Below are 18,183 nucleotides of genomic sequence, written 5' to 3' on the forward strand. Positions count from 1 at the left end.
CAGATGTTAACTAACTGGCATTTCCTGCTTTCTCCTTACTTTCTTGACTATTTTCCAATGTAGTGGGAGCTTTCCGGAATCTAGGAAATTTTGGGAAGATTAAAACCAATGCAACTACTATCTCAGCAGCCACATCTTTTGAGACCCAAGCGTGAAGTGAACTTGTCAGCTTTTAGTTCAAATAATTTTCTCAGTACCTTTTCCCTGTTGATTGTCATCCAAGCTTGTCCAACCTTTTTGTGTGAGGGGCCACATTTCCATTTTTTTGTTACTCCAGGGGCTGACAAGCAAATTTTGGAACCGGTTTGGCACAACAAAATACATGATTTTCAACAAAAAAGTTGAGATAGAAAGAAAAGAACAACTTGCTGAGCAAAAAGTAAGCAATGTCAAAGTAATAAACTGAGCTTTTGAAAAATGAGTAATTAATAAATGTGAGAAGGTGATTTGTGTGTTTTTGGCTCAGTCCCAGTCTTAGAGTGCTCATTCACTCACCCTCTCTTACCCACTGTGTTGGTGCATGCAAATGCATTTAAATTGCTGTCATACCCATTTCAGGCACAGTCCCAATTGTACCCATTTTAGGCACTTGATAAAGGGGAAACGGGCACGGAGGTGGCCACGGATCACGCTACTCGCCTCATGCCCGACTTTACCAAGTTTTCCACGTCCAATAACAGACACAATTTGATGGTAAAATCAGGCCCTCTATCTCACTCACATTCATACACTCTATCTCTGACACACAAATATACACTCGCTATCTCACACACAATCCTCTATTTCACTCACACACACTCTATCTCGCTCACGCACACTTGTTTTCTCACTCACATGTGCACTCTCTCACTCACACTCACACTCACATGCTCTGTCACTCACATACATACACATGCTAGCTCACTCACTCACACTCTCTCTTGCTATCATACACACCCACACACACCCTCCCTCACTCACACCCAACCACACATGCACTCATTGACTCATACCCACTCTCACTCACACTCACAGTCTCTCACCCTTACACACGCTCTATTTCACTCACTCACACACACTCTCACTCACACACACTCTCACTCACTGAATGGTTGTTCGGTATTCTGAAGGGGAAGGGCAAGCAGACAGGGATTCTGGTACATATTGGTACCAACAACATAGATGGAAAAAGATGAAAAGGGATGAAAAGGCAAGCAGAATTTAGGGAGCTGGAAAGTAGATTAAGAAACAGGGACCAGAAGGTAGTAATCTCTGGATTACTTCTGGTGCCACATGCTAGTGAGTTTAAATATAGGAAGTTAATCCAGATTAATTTGTTCTTTGTTCTTTGAATGTGTGGCTGGAGAGATGGTGCAGGACTTAGGGCTTTAATTTTCTGGGAGATTGGGACTGTTTTTGGCGAAGGTGGGACCTGATCAAGGTGGATGCGTTGCACCTGAACAGAAATGGGTGGGGGGGGGGAGCGGTGCATGGCTAGTGCTGTTGAGAAGTTTTGAACTGAATTGGCAAGGAGGTAGGATCCTGTCAGAATGTTCAACAGGAGGAGATGCACAGTCAACATTAGAAGAGACAACAAGTGAGTCAGGAAGACACCCTCATTATGGGCCAATTAAGGCACAGAGGAATTTGGCAAGATTGGATGGTATTTATTTTCATGCAAGGAGTCTGAAGAACAAGGCAGGTGAGTTGAGGGCACAAATTAAAACATGGGATATGATTTTATTGCTGTCTCTGAGAAATGGTCGAGAGAGGGGCAGGATTGGTGTTTCAGTCTTCCAGGATATGGGATTTCAGGTGAGATGGGGGAAGGAGGTAAAAGGGTGTTGCAAATTTGATCAGGGAATCAACTACAGTAGTAAAGAGGGACAACATCTTTTTGATTTGATTTGATTTTGATTTGATTTATTATTGCCACATGTATTAACATACAGTGAAAAGTATTGTTTCTTGCGAGCTATACAAAGTATACCATTCATAGAGAAGGAAATGATATAGTGCAGAATGTAGTGTTACAGTCATAGCTAGGGTGTAGAGAAAGATCAACTTAATGCAAGATAGGTCCATTCAAAAGTCTGATAGCAGCAGGGAAGAAGCTGTTCTTGAGTTTCTTGAGTCAGTTGGTACGTAACTTCAGACTTTTGTATCTTATTTCCGATGGGATAAAGTGAAAGAGAGAGTGCTGGAGTGTATGAGGTCCTCAATTATCCTGGCTGCTTTGCCAAGGCAGTAGGAGTGTATTCAGAGTCGATGGATGGGAGGTTGGTTTGCGTGAAGGATTGGGCTACATTCACAACCTTTTGTAGTTTCTTGTGGTCTCGGATAGAGAAGGAGCCACGCCAAGCTGTGATACAACCAGAGAGAATGCTTTCTATGTTGCATCTGCAAAAGGTGGTGAGAGTCATCTTCTGAGAAAGTAGAGACATTGGTGGGCTTTCTTAACTGTAGTATCGGCGTGGGGTCCAGGAAAGGTTGTTGGTGATCTGGACACCTAAAAACTTGAAGCTTTCGACCATTTCTACTTCGTCCCTGTTGATGCAGAGAGCGGTATATTCTCCACTACGCTTCCTGAAGTCATAAGAACATAAGAACATAAGAAATAGGAGCAGGAGTAGGCCATCTAGCCCTTCGAGCCTGCCCCGCCATTCAATAAGATCATGGCTGATCTGTCATGGCTCAGTTCCACTTTCCCGCCCTCTCCCCATAACCCTTAATCCCCTCTCTTATCAAGAACCCATCAACCCGCTTCTTAAAAATATTTAGCGAGGCAGCCTCCACCACTTCAACGGGCAGAGAATTCCAGAGATTCACCACCCTTTGAGTGAAGAAGTTCCTCCTCAACTCCATTCTAAACCGCCCCCCCTTTATCTTGAGGCTGTGCCCCCTAGTCCTACTGTCTTTTTTGAGCGGGAAGAGTCTCTCCACCTCTATCCTATCCATCCCATTCATCATCTTATACGTCTCAATGAGATCTCCCCTCATTCTTCTAAACTCTAACGAGTACAAGCCTAGTTTATTCAGCCTCTCCTCATAGCTCAACCCCCTCAACTCCGGTATCAGCCTAGTAAACCTCCTCTGCACTCCCTCCAAGGCCAAAATATCTTTGCGCAGGTGCGGCGCCCAAAAATGCACACGGTACTCCAGCTGCGGCCTCACCAATGCCCTATACAGCTGCAGCAAGACCTCCCTACTTTTATATTCAATCCCCCTCGCGATGAAGGCCAGCATCCCATTCGCCTTCCTGACCACCTGCTGCACCTGCAGGCTGGGTTTTTGCGTCGATGACAGTCGCCTTTGTTTTGTTGATGTTGTGACATTGAAGTGTTAGATTACGAGTTCAGAAACCCCAAAGTATATTTTGAAGTTAGACTAGACCCCGACTATTTGCTATGTTGACATTAATGTGAGGATAGGGTGTTTCACTCCAGTTAACACACCAGGAAGCTTTTATCAAAATAACTTCATTTAACAATAGAGTTAAACTATAACAAATTAATTAGCTTAACATTTACCAATTGAATAATACTTAAATGTGACAATATACAGCTCTTAACCGCGAACCTATCCCTATGAGTTCCAATTCAAGCAATTTTCCTCTTACAGATTTAAAACCCCTCTTCAAAACCAGGTAGCAAACCCCAGGCTTACATGCTTGTACTTGTTAACAGCTCTAGAGCCTCTTGAACACCTCTGGAGCGAGAGAGAGAAAGAGAGAAAGGCACACCTATCTGCAAACAGCCCCAGACAGCAACCTCTAGAGAAAGGGAGAGATAGAGGGACAGCTCTTGCTTCTTTCAGGACCAAGCAGAAACTGACTGTTCTAAAATAAAAGCAAAATTGCATATTTTCCATGCAAGCTTAGCTACTCCCATTAACACATGACTCTGTCTCTTGTCTATCAACCTAATCAAAATCCTACTCTGCAACCCCATGAGAAAGCTAAATAAACACAAATGCATTAACTCTGCTTAGGCAAACACACCATTTATCAAAATCAGTCATTATCCCACTTTCTCAACATTTGAGTGCCTGTTGCCCAGACAGATTGGCACCATGTAAAACAGAGCTAGGTTTTAAACATACCCCTTACAAGAAACATGATAAAATACACTTCTTAAAGCCACAATATCATCACGGAAGATTCTTTTAATGAAACCATATGGGTAGAACTAAAAAAATGAAAAGGAGCAATCACATTGATGGACGTGTACTATAGGCCTCCTAATAGTCTGAGGGAGATGGGAGAGCAAATATGGCAAATTTCAGAGGAAAGGAAAAGTAATAAGATTTAATTTCCCCAATATTGGGAGATTTAATTTCCCCAACATTAACTGGGGTAGTCATAGGGCCCGATTTTTACCAACAAGTTACGCCCATTTTCAGGTGTGAAGACTTTGTAAAATCAGGCGTGAGGCAAGTAGTGTGATCCGCGCCCACTCCCACATCCGTTCCCCCTTTACAAAGCAGCTAAAATGACCGTGATCGGCACCTCGCCTAGAATGGGCGAGATGTTAAGTTAAATGCATTTACATGCATTTAAGTTGACTTAGTGGGCTGCACACCCAGACTTCACCTGCATTTCCCCCTTTATCACTGCGTTCACCCGTCCAGATTTGGCCAAGGGTCTGTGTCATGCGCTGCAGCTTTTCAGGAGGTAGGTTCAGAGCTTCCGGCAGCTCTCTAACTCAGATCGGTGGTGGGGGGTGGGGGCGGAGGGAGGCCGATCAGATCATTCTCTTTGTCGGGGGGGGGGGCGATGAGGGGAAGGAGGAGAGAGGTGGACCAGATTATTCTCTGGTGGTAGGGAGGGGGGAGGGAGGCCGGCCAGATTGTTCTCTTGGGGGAAGGTGGGAGAAAGGAGGAGGAGGGAGGCAGAACAGATCATTCTCTGGTGGGGGGGGGAGGAGGAGGGAGGCAGGTCAGATGGATCTCTGGTGGGGAGGGAGGAGGAGGGAGATGGGTCATATCATTCTCTGTTGGTGGGGGAGGAGGGGGTGTTCCGCTGTCACTCTGCATGCAATTGGTGGGGCGAAAGTGGGGCAGGGGGTTGCGATCGGTCTGGGTAGTTGGGGGGGAGGTGGATAAGAGGGATAGTTATGTTGTGGGGGGTGGACAATGTCTATGGGAGCCATTCCTCCTAGGCTGCTTTATCTGACCCAGGAGCAATGTGGCAGGGGAGCGCTTTTCAATATTTTTTCTGCACATGCGCAGTTGAAGGCTCTGATCGGAGCTGCAGTGTTTCGGGTGCATTAAGCCCTGCCCACAGGCTTCTGCAGTGCGATTCAGAATGGCTGCTTTTTTCTCAGGCAGAGTGTGTGTGGGGGCACCTGAAAACAGGTTTACAAGTCAGATCTGGATTCCTCCCAGATTCAACACTGAATCAAAATGGTAAAATTGGGCCTAAAGTGTGAAAGGTTTAGAGGCAGCGTAGAGAGAGCACCCTGGAGAACTTTTTAAGCTAGTAAGTAGAAAGTCCTACAAGAGAAGAGGCCATCCTGAACTTAATTTAGGCAAGGAAGCTGGGCAAGTGGTTGAAGTATCAATGGAGGAGCATTTTGCAGACAGCGATCACAACTGTTAGATTCAAGATTGTTATGGAAAAGGATAAGGTCAGGCCAGAAATCGAAGTTCTAAACCAGGGAAAGGCTGATTTTAATCAGGTCAGATATGATTTGACCTGAGTGGACTGGGAACAGCCACCTTTAGTCTGTGATGGAACAGTGCGATGCATTCAAGGAAATAGAGTGAGTACAGGGCCAATATGTTCCAATTTAAAAAAAAGTTTGGGATCAACTAACCCATTGAACCCTGGATATCGAGGGATATACTGTATTGGATAAGAAGAAAAAGGAAGGCCTATGGCAGACATCGAAGATTCAAAACAGCAAAAGCCCTCAAAGCATATTTTTGGCCTTGGAGGGAGTGCAGAGGAGGTTTACTAGGCTGATACCAGAGTTGAGGGGGTTGAGCTATGAGGAGAGGCTGAATAAACTAGGCTTGTACTCGTTGGAGTTTAGAAGAATGAGGGGAGATCTCATTGAGACGTATAAGATGATGAATGGGATGGATAGGATAGAGGTGGAGAGACTCTTCCCGCTCAAAAAAGACAGTAGGACTAGGGGGCACAGCCTCAAGATAAAGGGGGGGTGGTTTAGAACGGAGTTGAGGAGGAACTTCTTCACTCAAAGGGTGGTGAATCTCTGGAATTCTCTGCCCGTTGAAGTGGTGGAGGCTGCCTCGCTAAATATTTTTAAGACGCGGGTTGATGGGTTTTTGATAAGAGAGGGGATTAAGGGTTATGGGGAGAGGGCGGGAAGGTGGAACTGAGCCACGACAGATCAGCCATGATCTTATTGAATGGCGGGGCAGGCTCGAAGGGCTAGATGGCCTACTCCTGCTCCTATTTCTTATGTTCTTATGTTCTTATGTATAAAATATGTAAGAGGGAACTTAAGAAGGAAATTAGGAGAGCAAAAAGGGGACGTGAAAGGATACTGGCAGGGAGAATAAAGGAAAATTCTAGGTTGTTTTATAAATACATTAAGGGTAAACGGATAACAAGGGAAAGACCTATTAAGGACCAGAGGGACAATTTGTGTGTGGAGCCAGCGGAAACAGAAACATAGAAAGATAGAACAGTACAGCACAGTACAGGCTCTTCGGCCTCGATATTGTGCTGAGCTATGTCTAAACCCAAGATCAAGCTATCCCACTCCCTATCATTCTGGTGTGATCCATGAGTCTATCCAATAACCGCTTGAAAGTTCCTAAAGTGTCTGACTCCACTATCACAGCAGGCAGTGCATTCCACACCCCAACCACTCTCTGAGTAAAGAATCTACCTTGGACATTCCTCCTATATCTCCCACCATGAACCTTAAAGTTATCCCCTCTAGTAACAGCTACATCCACCCGAGGAAATAGTCTCTGCATGTTCACTCTATCTATCCCCCTCATCATATTATAAACCTCTATTAAGTTGCCTCCCATCCTCCTCTGCTCTAAAACGAAAAGCTCCCTCAACTTTTCCTCATAGGTAGGGGTTCTAAGTGAATATTTTGTGTTTGTGTTCGCCAGTGAGAGACAATGTGGGTATAGAAATCAGGGAGGACTGTGAGACTATTAAAAAAATTAATATAGACTGAGAACAGGCTTAAAAATAGATAAATATGCAGGGCCAGATGAAATGTATCCCAGGCTGTCGAATGAGGCAAAGGAGTAAATAGTGGATTCCTCTCTGGCCACAGGAGAGGCTCCAGAGGACTGGAGGTCAGCCAATATGGTACAATTATTCGAGAATGGAGGAAGGAATAAACTAAGAAACTGTATGCCAGTCAGTCTAACCTCAGTGGTAGAGAACCTATTGGAAGCAATTCTGAGAAACAGAATTAATCTGCATTTGGAGAGGCACGGATTAATCAAGAACAGTCAGCATAGTTTTGTTAAGTTTACATCTTCTCTAGACCAATTCTTTGTTTCTTTGCTTATCATATTACTATCCTTTTTTGTCTTTCTCCATCAACCTGTTTTAATTCAATCTTTCCTGCTTTCCGCACTATCATTTCTCTTCCCTGTTGTTCTGCCCATTTTGCTAACTTGACATTTACTCAAAACTTGCTGCAAATCTATTTTTGTTCAGCCCTGAGCCATGAAAAAAACGAAAGTGGCCGCACATTTAAAGAAGTGGCCCAAAAAATATGAAAGGGAATGTTAATTCCAACTCTCTACTCTCACGCTGGAGAAAATGATTGGAATATTGCAAAGTTGCTCCATTCTTTTTTAAAAAAATGTTCTTTGCAGTTGCTCCCTAACAAGGTGGCAAACAAGGAGTTAAAAGTTATGGGGAAAGTGGAGTTCAAGCCATAGTGAGGTCAGTCATGATCTTATTGAATCAAGGAGAAGACTGGAGGAGCCAAATGGCCTACCCCGCTCTGATTTCTCATGTTTTTTATTACATGAGTTGGCTTCCTCCAACCATCTCTGGCATGCACTCTTAACTGGTCCCGGGGTTACTATTGAATATAAAATGAACTAGACTAGCCATATAAATACTATGGCTACCACAGCAGGTAAAAGATTAGGAATCCTTCGCCAAATAACTCACCTTCTGACTCCCCCAAGGCTGTCTATCATTTAGAAAGCGCAAGTCAGGAGTGTAATGGAATATTCTCCATTTGTCTGAATGCGTGCAGCTCCAACAACACTCGAGAAGCTTGACACCATCCAGGACAAAGCAACCCACTTGATTGCTACCCCTTCCACAAACATTCAATCCCTCCACCACCAACGATCAGTAGTAGCAATGTGTACCATCTACAAAATGCACTGCAGGAACTCACCAAGGTTCCTTAGGCAGCACCTTCCAAATCCACAGCCACTACTATCTAGAAGGACAAAAGCAGCAGATATCTGGGAACACCACCACCTGGAGATTCTCCTGCAACCGACTCACCATCCTGACTTGGAAATATATCGCCGTTCCTGTCACTGGGTCAAAATACTGGGACTTGCTTCCTAACAGTACTGTGGATGTACAGCAGTTCAAAAGAGCAACTCATCACAAGCTTCTGAAGGGCAATTAGGGATGGGCAATAAATGCTGGTCAGGCCGGTGACGCCCACATCCCACAAATGAATAAAAACAGATTTGCCATTGTCCAGGTGAGGAAATGGTGGGCATAAACCTGTGTCTTATAATTCAATGAAAAGTGGGTCAGGACATCCAACGTCCTCCACCCTGCTCCAATAATCAATCCCCGAGCACGATCAGTGAGACCATACAACCTTGCACCCAGAGATGATTCTTCATGTCCAATATGTTAACATGATCTCTCTCTTCCCTCTGCCACGCCAGGTACCCAGCACAGCCATGCCGCTTTGGAAAGTTATTATTACTCCTGCCAGCATTACGCTCAGTGAACCCCTCCACGATTGAAGAGGTGTTCTTCAAGAAAACCATTGGAAACGTCCCCATCACAAGACTATTGTCAGATATGTACAAATCCAGCGATATTTAACTCCCAAGACTTTTCCACAAAGATAACCAACTTTACCGGTACCATAAGTGAAACCTTCTTATGCTTGTGCATTGTACTTGAGCTGGACTAACAGAATTCGTGGCTATTACTGTCAACAACAGCAACAACAACAACACTGTTTCATAAAACCTACATAAAATGTGGGCAGGGGATGTTAATATTTGTGTAGCACTCCATTTGCACCTGAAAATTGCCTATCATTTTAAAATGATTTCTGTTTGAACTTCGCCCTGATTAGTGAATTCAGTCCTCAAATGATTTATTTCCTAAAAAGCAAAATCACTAAATGTTTGGCGCACCTGCCGTTTGGAGTGAGGGTTTTCCTATCGCTTGCGGTGCACAGGATGTTAAAATCGGTGTCAGTCCCTTGGGTGATGATGTGTCCCTTTGAGCTGCGCTATGGTCTGACCGGAGTCGACGCTGGGCCCTGTCAAAGTCACACAAACCTGACCCGTCTCGCACAATGCAGTGCATGTCAAATCCCAGGGTGGCCTTCAGAAGCAGATACTGTAACCAACCTGTCGACTCTATCGTGGTGAGCTCCATGCTGTAAGAAAAGCAACTGCTTAGTCAAAACAAAGAGGTCCCCTTGCATGGTTGTATGGTTAGTGGTATTCCCCGGTATACTTACTCTTGCAGTTATTAGTAGATCATTTTAATTCCACCCACTCCTCCCCATCCCCCTTTTTAACATATGGATGATGCTTTACAGAAATGGGTGTGTGTTCAACACGTGTAAATTAGACAAACCAAATGTGAGGCGTGAAGGATCCAGCCAGTTGCTGTCCAGTGTCTTGGTGCTGAAACCAAAGTGGGAGGACAGCTCGGCTCTCTGCACAAGTGCTGCAGCCAGATCCTTCTTGAGGTTCAATTCTGCAGCTCCCAAGCAAGGTGGAGGATTTTCATCCTGGGCAAAGGCCCCATTGGAGTACATTCGGCCCATCACAGACTGGTTTAGAAGTTTCTTTCTTTATTTTCTGGAGGTATTTTGGCTAAACGAGCAGAAACAGTTGGAACTCGGCAGGGAAGGAGATGCCACTTTGAGACAGCGACAAGCGAGGCGGGGTGCCGGCCATCGGGAAAGTTCATTTCATCTTTCACCAAGGAGTGTGGGGGTAAATGAATAACTTCGCAAATAGCACTGAGAAAATCAGCACTTGGGACATTTTTTTTCGCTGACGGAACGTATGTTGAGTCGTTCGGCTGTATAAAGATCAAATGTAACTGAGTTGTCAAAGCCAGACTCTTGTAATTCATTTGGAATAGAGTTTAATTATACAATTAAATATCAATGTTCAGAAGTAACGGATGTTCTGTTATATTACTGAAAATACCAATAGCTTAGAGTCCCAGGCCCGCTTCCTACTTCACTTCTCTGCTGTTATATTTGGAAATGGTTAATGCCAATGCACGTTTCATTCTCTGGGCCCCGAGGGAAAGCTTTAACTGTAGAATTAGGTGGGAACCCTAAAAACAACACTGAAAACCACGCACACAGAGTGTACAGAGCTGCCCAGTGAATGCATGGCTCCTGGCCCTCAGCACCGTGACAGAATCGCTCAAATATTGCTCAGAATTACTCATTCACATTCTGAGCCTACATTTGCGATGTAAAATGAACACCAACACATTTGTTTGATTAATAGTTTGTTTTGTATCTTCACACATCCCCTCCCCCCACCCCTTGCGGAATGAGGAAGTGTTGGCAGGATTATTAATCTGTTGGATCACATCGTGAATCATTCTAGCTGCCTTCTTTCTTAAACCTAAACCAGTACCTCTGCGCCCTTATAATAGTGGTCAAAGAGCTTTCGATAAGGTGCCACATAAAAGGTTAATACACAAAATAATAGTTAATGGAGTTAGGAGGGGAGGGTTATATATTAACGAGAATAGAGGATTGGCTAACTGACTGGAAGCAGAGAGTAGGGATAGATGGGGAATTTTCAAGTTGGCAGGCTGTGACTAATAGAGTGCCACAAGGATCAGTGCTGGGGCCTTAGCCATTTACAAGCAAAAGCGACAAAGGGCAATGTTTATAAGACTGCTGTGATACAAAAGTATGGGAATGCAATTTGTGAGTACACAAAGGCTACATAGAAATATTGACAGGTTAAGTATCAGATGGAGTATAGTGTGGGGAAATGTATAGCTATTCAATTTAGTTTAAAGAATAGAGAAGCAGAACATTTTTAAAAAGTAAAAATATAAATGTTGATGTACAGTGAGACATTTATGATTGAGATGAGGACAAATTTCTTCATTGAGGGTGAATTTTCAGACTTTTCTACCACAGAGGGTTATGAACGCTCCATTGTTAAGGTATCCCAGGCTGAGATGGACAGATTTTTGATTTCTTGTGAAATCAAAGGATATGGGGAGCAGGTAGGAAAGTGGAGTTGAAGCCAAGATCAGCCATGATCATATTGAATAGCATTCGGGTTCGATGAGCTTATGGCTGACTCCTGTTCCTATTTCTCCCGTTCTTATGTTGCAGTATAGAGTTATAAGTCCATATGTTATACTACAGTATTCCAAATGTATAGTCTAACTAAGGTTTTACATAAGTTAGATAATCTCTTTGCCTTTCAATTATATCACAATCAACAATGAATCCCAGAGCATGGTTTGCTTTTCTTAATGCTATAAGTGTCTTATGTTCTTTTTTCACTCTTTAGGGGAAACTGGGGGAAGGATTTCCCAGCTGATGATCAGCCAGTTGAATACATCTTTCATGGCCAATAAGTTGTGCTGTTGGACTCAAACTCAGAGCTTCTAGTCCAGTGGTAGGGGCACTACCACTGCACCACAAGACTGCTACTGTTTTTTTCTGCCTGTAGTTACTTTTAGTGACTCTCCTCTATGTAGCCCCACATTCCCTCGCTCTTATCCCTTATTTTCTGATGTGGCCTCTTTATTCTTTCTACCAAAATTTACCAATTTATTTAACCTAGGTTCAGCTTTGAATACCACCAAGGCAGGTGATGGAATTTGAATTCAATTTTAAAAATCTGGAATTAAGAATCTACTGCTGACCGTGAAACCATTGTCAGCTGTCGGAAAAACCCATCTGATTCACTAATGTCCTTTAGGGAAGGAAATCTGCCATCCCCACTTGGTCTGGCCTACATGTGACTCCAAAGCCCAGCAATGTGGTTGACTCTCAACTGTCCTTGGGCAACTAGGGATGGGCAATAAATGCTGGCTAGCCAGCAACAACCATGTCCCTTATGAATAAAAACAAATCTAGATTGACGTTTATTTGCCAATTACATGCCCGTTCTATGAGTTTATTAATGTTGTCCTGTATTTTACCAGAGTCCTCTGTGTTAACCTCTGTCATCAGCAATTTGAAATTTTGAAAGGATTCCAGTGTCTGAATCATGTATGCAAACAGTTAATAAGTGATTTCAGCAACAATGCTTATGGAATATCACTTCTTACCTTCCAATCTTTAACTTCAACTCTCTGTTTTCCATTTTGTTGTCAACTTCCTGACCAATCTGTTACTTGTTTCCTGACTGCATATATTCATATCTTAATCAGGAGTCTACCATGCAGTACTTTATCAATGGCCTTTTATTGGAGCCCTGGGAGGGCACTGCCCAGCAGGAGATGCTCTCTGTGAAATGAGATGCTCAGTGACAGACAGCCATTGCCACTAATTCAAGAATGGGCAAAGATCAGCTAGACAGTCAATGTTTCTTCCCAAAGGTAGAGGAGTCTAAAACTAGAGGGCATAGGTTTAAGGTGAGAGGGGAGAGATATAAAGGTGTCCAGAGGGACAATTTTTAACACAGAGTGGTGAATATCTGGTAAAAGCTGCCAGAGGTAGTGGTAGAGATGGGTATAATTTAGTCTTTTAAGAAGCATTCCGACAATTACATGGATAAGATGGGTACAGAGGGATATGAGCCAGACGTGGGCATTTGGGACTAGCTGAGGAATTAAAAAAAGGGGTGGCGTGGACAAGTTGGGCCAAAGAGCCTGATTCCATGCTGTAAACCTCATGACTCTATGATGAGCAGAGAAAGCTCCTTGTTAGCCTGAACCACAGGTACCCCTCATCGGTCATCACTAAAAACTGATTATCGGATCATCATGACTTTGCTGTTCATCCAATCATGTTGTGCATGAATCGACTGCTGTGTTCAATAGTGACAACACTTTAAAAACTACTTCATTGGCTATTGAGCTCCTCAGAAATTCTTGAGGCCTTGAAATGGGCGATGTAAAAATAAGTCTTGTTAGTCATCCTGTAAGTTCCTTTTTGACTCTACCTTGGGCCAACTCTCTTCAATCCACTAACAATCTCAGTCAATCTCTTCTCTATGTGAAGTGCCTCAAGACGCTTCATTATGTTAAAAAAAGCTGTGTAAATGCAAATTGTTGAACCTCCTGGATAAGAAGGCTGCAACATATTGTGAATGTTAATCTTTTTATAATAATAATGGTATTTTGTTGAAGAGACACAGCTGAAAGCCAAAGGTTGAATTGCTGTGTGAATGACATCTAAAAAAATCATATACAGTCTCAGTATTTTTATCAGTCTTTAAATTGTAAAACCAATTACACATTTCATTATTTACATCGTCTTTCTATTAGAATCAGAGTCATTTTCCAAACCAAGTTGGGGTTGAAGCTATTATTCCCTTGCTGTCTTAAAATGATTCCTCTTTGTTTGTCATCTCTGAAAACAAGACGGTTTGTCAGGGAATCGGATATCAAATGCCATTTCCTCCACCTCAAGTGAGACCTAAAACATCTTGAAAAGTTGACAAGAGTTGTAAAGATGCCACTGCTACCAACTCACAACACATGGGGAAGAAAGGTTAGAATGAAGCCTTGCAGAATCCCTGTGAGAATTGCACACCCGTCCCCGTCCCCCCCACCCCACAACCCCCTTTGCCGTGTTGAAAAAAATCAGCAAGAGTCCACTATGATACAAAGATGACCAATGGTTAAATGTTTATGGTAGGTATGAAAACTCACCAGATTTTACTTGCCCAGCGGGGATTGTGATGTGATAGGAACGTGCAACTCAGTCACTGAACCAATTTGGTGCTGTCTTCTGCTTTACACAATCGGAGCAGTTGGGCAATGCTGACTCTGTTGTTGACAGAGCAGGAGTTCATATCATAAGTGAGTTAAAGCTAGCCTCAGTTGCTTAAAACTAGCCTGCATCTTGGTCTTTTGGCTAAGATCAGGGAGCATGAACTAGAACCAGGGGGCATGGCCTCAAAATAAGAGGGAGCAGATTTAGGACAGAGCTGAGGAGGAACTTCCTCACCCAAAGGGTTGTGAATCTGTGGAATTCCCTGCCTAGTGAAGCAGTTGAGGCTACCTCATTGAATGTTTTTAAGGCAGGGATAGATAAATTTTTGAACAGTAAAGGAATTAAGGGTTATGGTGAGTGGGCAGGTAAGTGGGGCTGAGTCCACAAAAAGATCAGCCATGATCTTATTGAATAGCAGAACAGACTCAAGGGGCCAGATGGCCTTCTCCTGGCTCCTCGTTCTTATGTTTTTATCAAGAATCAGATCAATCCCAAGAAGGGGTACAATGCCTCATCATGTCATCTTGGATCTTGTTTGTTCCCTTGTGGGGTCCAAGAATTGGAATTAAATTGGATTTTGAATTTGGTTTTTGGAGTAAGCAAGGAATGTATTTGGGTTTGGGTTTGCCTGGCCCAGTCTGAGCATTGGCTTTGCAACATTAAGGATGAAGTTTAAAAAAATTAAATCTTGGACTTTTGGCTAAGATCAAGGGCCCGATTTTACCAAAAATTTGTGCCCGTTTTCGGGTGTGAAATCACGGCAAATTCAAGCGTTGGGCCTGTAACACGATCTGCACCCGAAACCCTCCCCTCCCAGGAGGCAGGCCCACCCAGCAGACACCCCCCCCTCCCCGCCCCCCCGCCCCGACCAGCGATCGGACCCCCACCCCGGGAAGCAGGCCCCCTCAGCAGAGCACACTACTCCGCGATCCAACCCCCTGGGAGGCAGGCCACCCCCGGCAGACACACCCTCCCCGGATCACACCCCCCCCCCCCCCCGGAGGCAGATTCTTCCCCCCCACCCTGTGATCAGACCCCCCCCGCCCCCCCCCACCCCGTGAGGCAGGCCCCCTTCAGCAGAGCACACCTCCAACCTACCTTGATTGCTGCTCTCCCTCCACTATCCTTCTGACCTGCACTCATTGGTGTGGAGATGCCGGCATTGGACTCCAGTAAGCGCAATAAGAAGTCTCACAACACTTTAACCTGGTGTTGTGAGACTTCTTACTGCACTCACTGGACAGCCTGCAGCACCTTACTGGCCTTCCACTGGCGTGGAGGAGGGAAGGCAGGCTCAGATGGATCTCTGGTTGGGGGGCAGTGGTGGAGATTCTCCCAAGTCCATCCTCCACCCCACCAGCCACCCCCCCGCTCCCCCCCCCAAACCAGAGATCCATCTGAGCCCGCACCCCCCCCCTCCTCTGGCAGTCACTTTTCATTTTACCCACTTCCCTGATACACCATCTGATCTTTATTCCTTTCAGATACCAAAGAAATGCAACCTCACCAGGAATGGAAGAATAGCCAGATGATCTTGGTAATGGGAACACAAGATTGTCATTTGATTTCACACTCACAACCCTAAGCTCAGGTACTGACACTATTGGGTGGGATTTTCCAGCCACGCTCACCCCAAGACTGGGAAATCTCACCCTGGCTCAATGAGCCTTTACATCTTCCTGTCCCACCCACTACAATTCCCCTGGTGGGCGGGATGGGTAAATTCCACCTTACTGTAGGGGATATCACAGAGTTGGGATCTGCAACTGATGATGCATGAGCGGCTTGCAGTCAGAGCACGGACAAGGATAAAGTGATGCCAGGCCACTGCAGAGCAGGATTGCCCATAAGTTCTATTGCTGAGGACTCACATGAGCACTTTGATGAGTCTACAGAAGAACACTGATAGATATATATTACAAAATGTTTTGTTCATTGGGAATATGCCAGAAAGCCTGCATTTAATGTCAAGAACCATGGAGGAGTCCAGCACCAATCTGCCACAGGGCTTTGCTGGAGCCTATCCTTTCCAACTTTGAGGTGGTGGTCAACTTCATCAGCATCCTTGTGGATCCAACCACAATACAGCATCTGTGGGCTGATGTATCAGCTTCCATTGCACTTCAAGCAGCTTCCACCAGATGTCCAAGGGCTGCAGTGAAATCTCAGACTGAAGTCAGCTTGCTGCCACGCAAACTTAGGCTGCTGCCATCAACGCAGTGGATCAGAGTGCAAAGGGGTTAAAACAGATTACTAGGAATGTTGAGATGTCACATCAGGAGAATGGCAGTGGTTCCAACTAGACTGAGCAAATTAAGTTGGCAGAGGTAGCTGAAGATTAGTTCATCGAGTGTTTTCAGGATACTTTCTTAGACCAGTCAGAGTCAGCTAGACAGGCTATTCCAGATCTGGTAATGCACAATGAGACAGGGTTAATTAGTGAGATGGGTTTAATGAGTAATAGTAAAGGCACCCCTTGGTAACAGTAATCAGAATTTTACAACCTGGAAGGGAGGAGTACATTAGTGATCTAGCCTATTACTCCAAAGGCCAAAACACTAATTTAAAAGTTTACTTTTCTCACCAAAATGGCTGAGTGTTTACCTTCCCGGCTGGTGCCCAGAATAAAAGAGGCTTTAAGCAGGTGTGTTGCCCTTAATGGGACAATCACTACATCTTATCCCTTTAAAGGCAGCATAGCAGAGTAAGGGTCAATCACCACACCAGGTTTCTTCAATAAACTCAGAACAATTGGTTATTATAAAACAAAACTACACTTAATGAGTTACAAATTTTGGTTGACGCACAATGGTAATTGGGAAGCATAACTATCTATCCCTTCCTAAAGAATTCCCCCAGCACTCACACAGGCGCACGCACAAAGGACAAATACTAAAACAAAAAATGCTGCAAAATCTCAGCACATCTGGCAGCATCTGTAAGGAGAGAAAAGAGCTGACGTTTTGAGTCCAGCTGACCCCTTGTCAAAGCTAAAAAGGCACAGAAAGTGAGAGATATTTATACTGCAGGAGAAAGGAAAGAAAGTCGAGTCATAGCCACAAATGAGTCATAGCCACAGATTCCAGCATCTGCTGTAATTTGCTTTTAACAAAGGACAAACAGATTGAATCTCTCTGCAGGGATCGGCTTCAGAGGATGGGCAGTATAATGTAGGATAATGTTCACAGACTCTCAACACTGTCGACCTTGTGTAAAGTCAGACCGTTGGTCTCAGTGGATGTCTGGAAGTTCTCAGCAACTGGTCGCAGCTTTGCAGGTCCTGTTACACTCAGATGAGGTTTCTTTGGCTACAAGTTGATAGCCACATATAATTGTCGGCAAGGTGGAAAGAGAGAGAGATACAAGGACCATGAGTAGTCTTCTTCCCTCAGCTTATTCCCCAAAACAACTACCTTCAAAACCAGCAGGTTCACACCTTCGGTTTTTTTCTCTATCCCATATGATTTCCAGCAAGTTACCAACTGTCCTTCAGACATTCTTTCTCTACCATCCATTAAAGTGATTGCAGTTCAAAACAAACAATCTTCCTCAGAGTCAGGTGGTTTTAAAGGTCAGGTGATAGCGAGGGGGATTGAATATAAAAGTAGGGAGGTCTTGCTGCAGCTGTATAGGGCATTGGTGAGGCCGCAGCTGGAGTACTGTGTGCAGTTTTGGGCGCCGCACCTGCGCAAGGATATTTTGGCCTTGGAGGGAGTGCAGAGGAGGTTTACTAGGCTGATACCGGAGTTGAGGGGGTTGAGCTATGAGGAGAGGCTGAATAAACTAGGCTTGTACTCGTTAGAGTTTAGAAGAATGAGGGGAGATCTCATTGAGACGTATAAGATGATGAATGGGATGGATAGGATAGAGGTGGAAAGACTCTTCCCGCTCAAAAAAGACAGTAGGACTAGGGGGCACAGCCTCAAGATAAAGGGGGGGCGGTTCAGAACGGAGTTGAGGAGGAACTTCTTCACTCAAAGGGTGGTGAATCTCTGGAATTCTCTGCCCGTTGAAGTGGTGGAGGCTGCCTCGCTAAATATTTTTAAGAAGCGGGTTGATGGGTTTTTGATAAGAGAGGGGATTAAGGGTTATG

General features: G+C 44.4%; 1 protein-coding gene across 3 annotated transcripts in view; it reads left to right on the top strand.

The window, feature by feature from the left end:
- The window catches only part of nr2e1 (nuclear receptor subfamily 2, group E, member 1), a 56,017-nt gene extending 44,225 nt beyond the window's left edge, over window positions 1-11,792 (top strand). The window contains exons 9-10 of one of the 3 annotated variants that reach the window (XR_013887036.1): window positions 278-379; window positions 8,851-8,918. Coding sequence is in view for 2 of the 3 variants with exons in the window: in XM_080192861.1 (XP_080048987.1) it covers window positions 8,851-9,013 (163 nt within the window). In the remaining variant the exon portion in view is untranslated. Of the gene's footprint in view, window positions 1-277; window positions 380-8,850; window positions 10,275-11,712 lie in introns of those variants that run through there. The other 2 variants (XM_080192862.1, XM_080192861.1) reach the window with 2 other exon arrangements.
- The last annotated feature ends 6,391 nt before the right edge of the window (window positions 11,793-18,183 follow it).

Source organism: Carcharhinus amblyrhynchos, chromosome 7 (assembly GCF_965287045.1).
Source record: "Carcharhinus amblyrhynchos chromosome 7, sCarAmb.v2.hapA, whole genome shotgun sequence".
Taxonomy (NCBI): domain Eukaryota; kingdom Metazoa; phylum Chordata; class Chondrichthyes; order Carcharhiniformes; family Carcharhinidae; genus Carcharhinus; species Carcharhinus amblyrhynchos.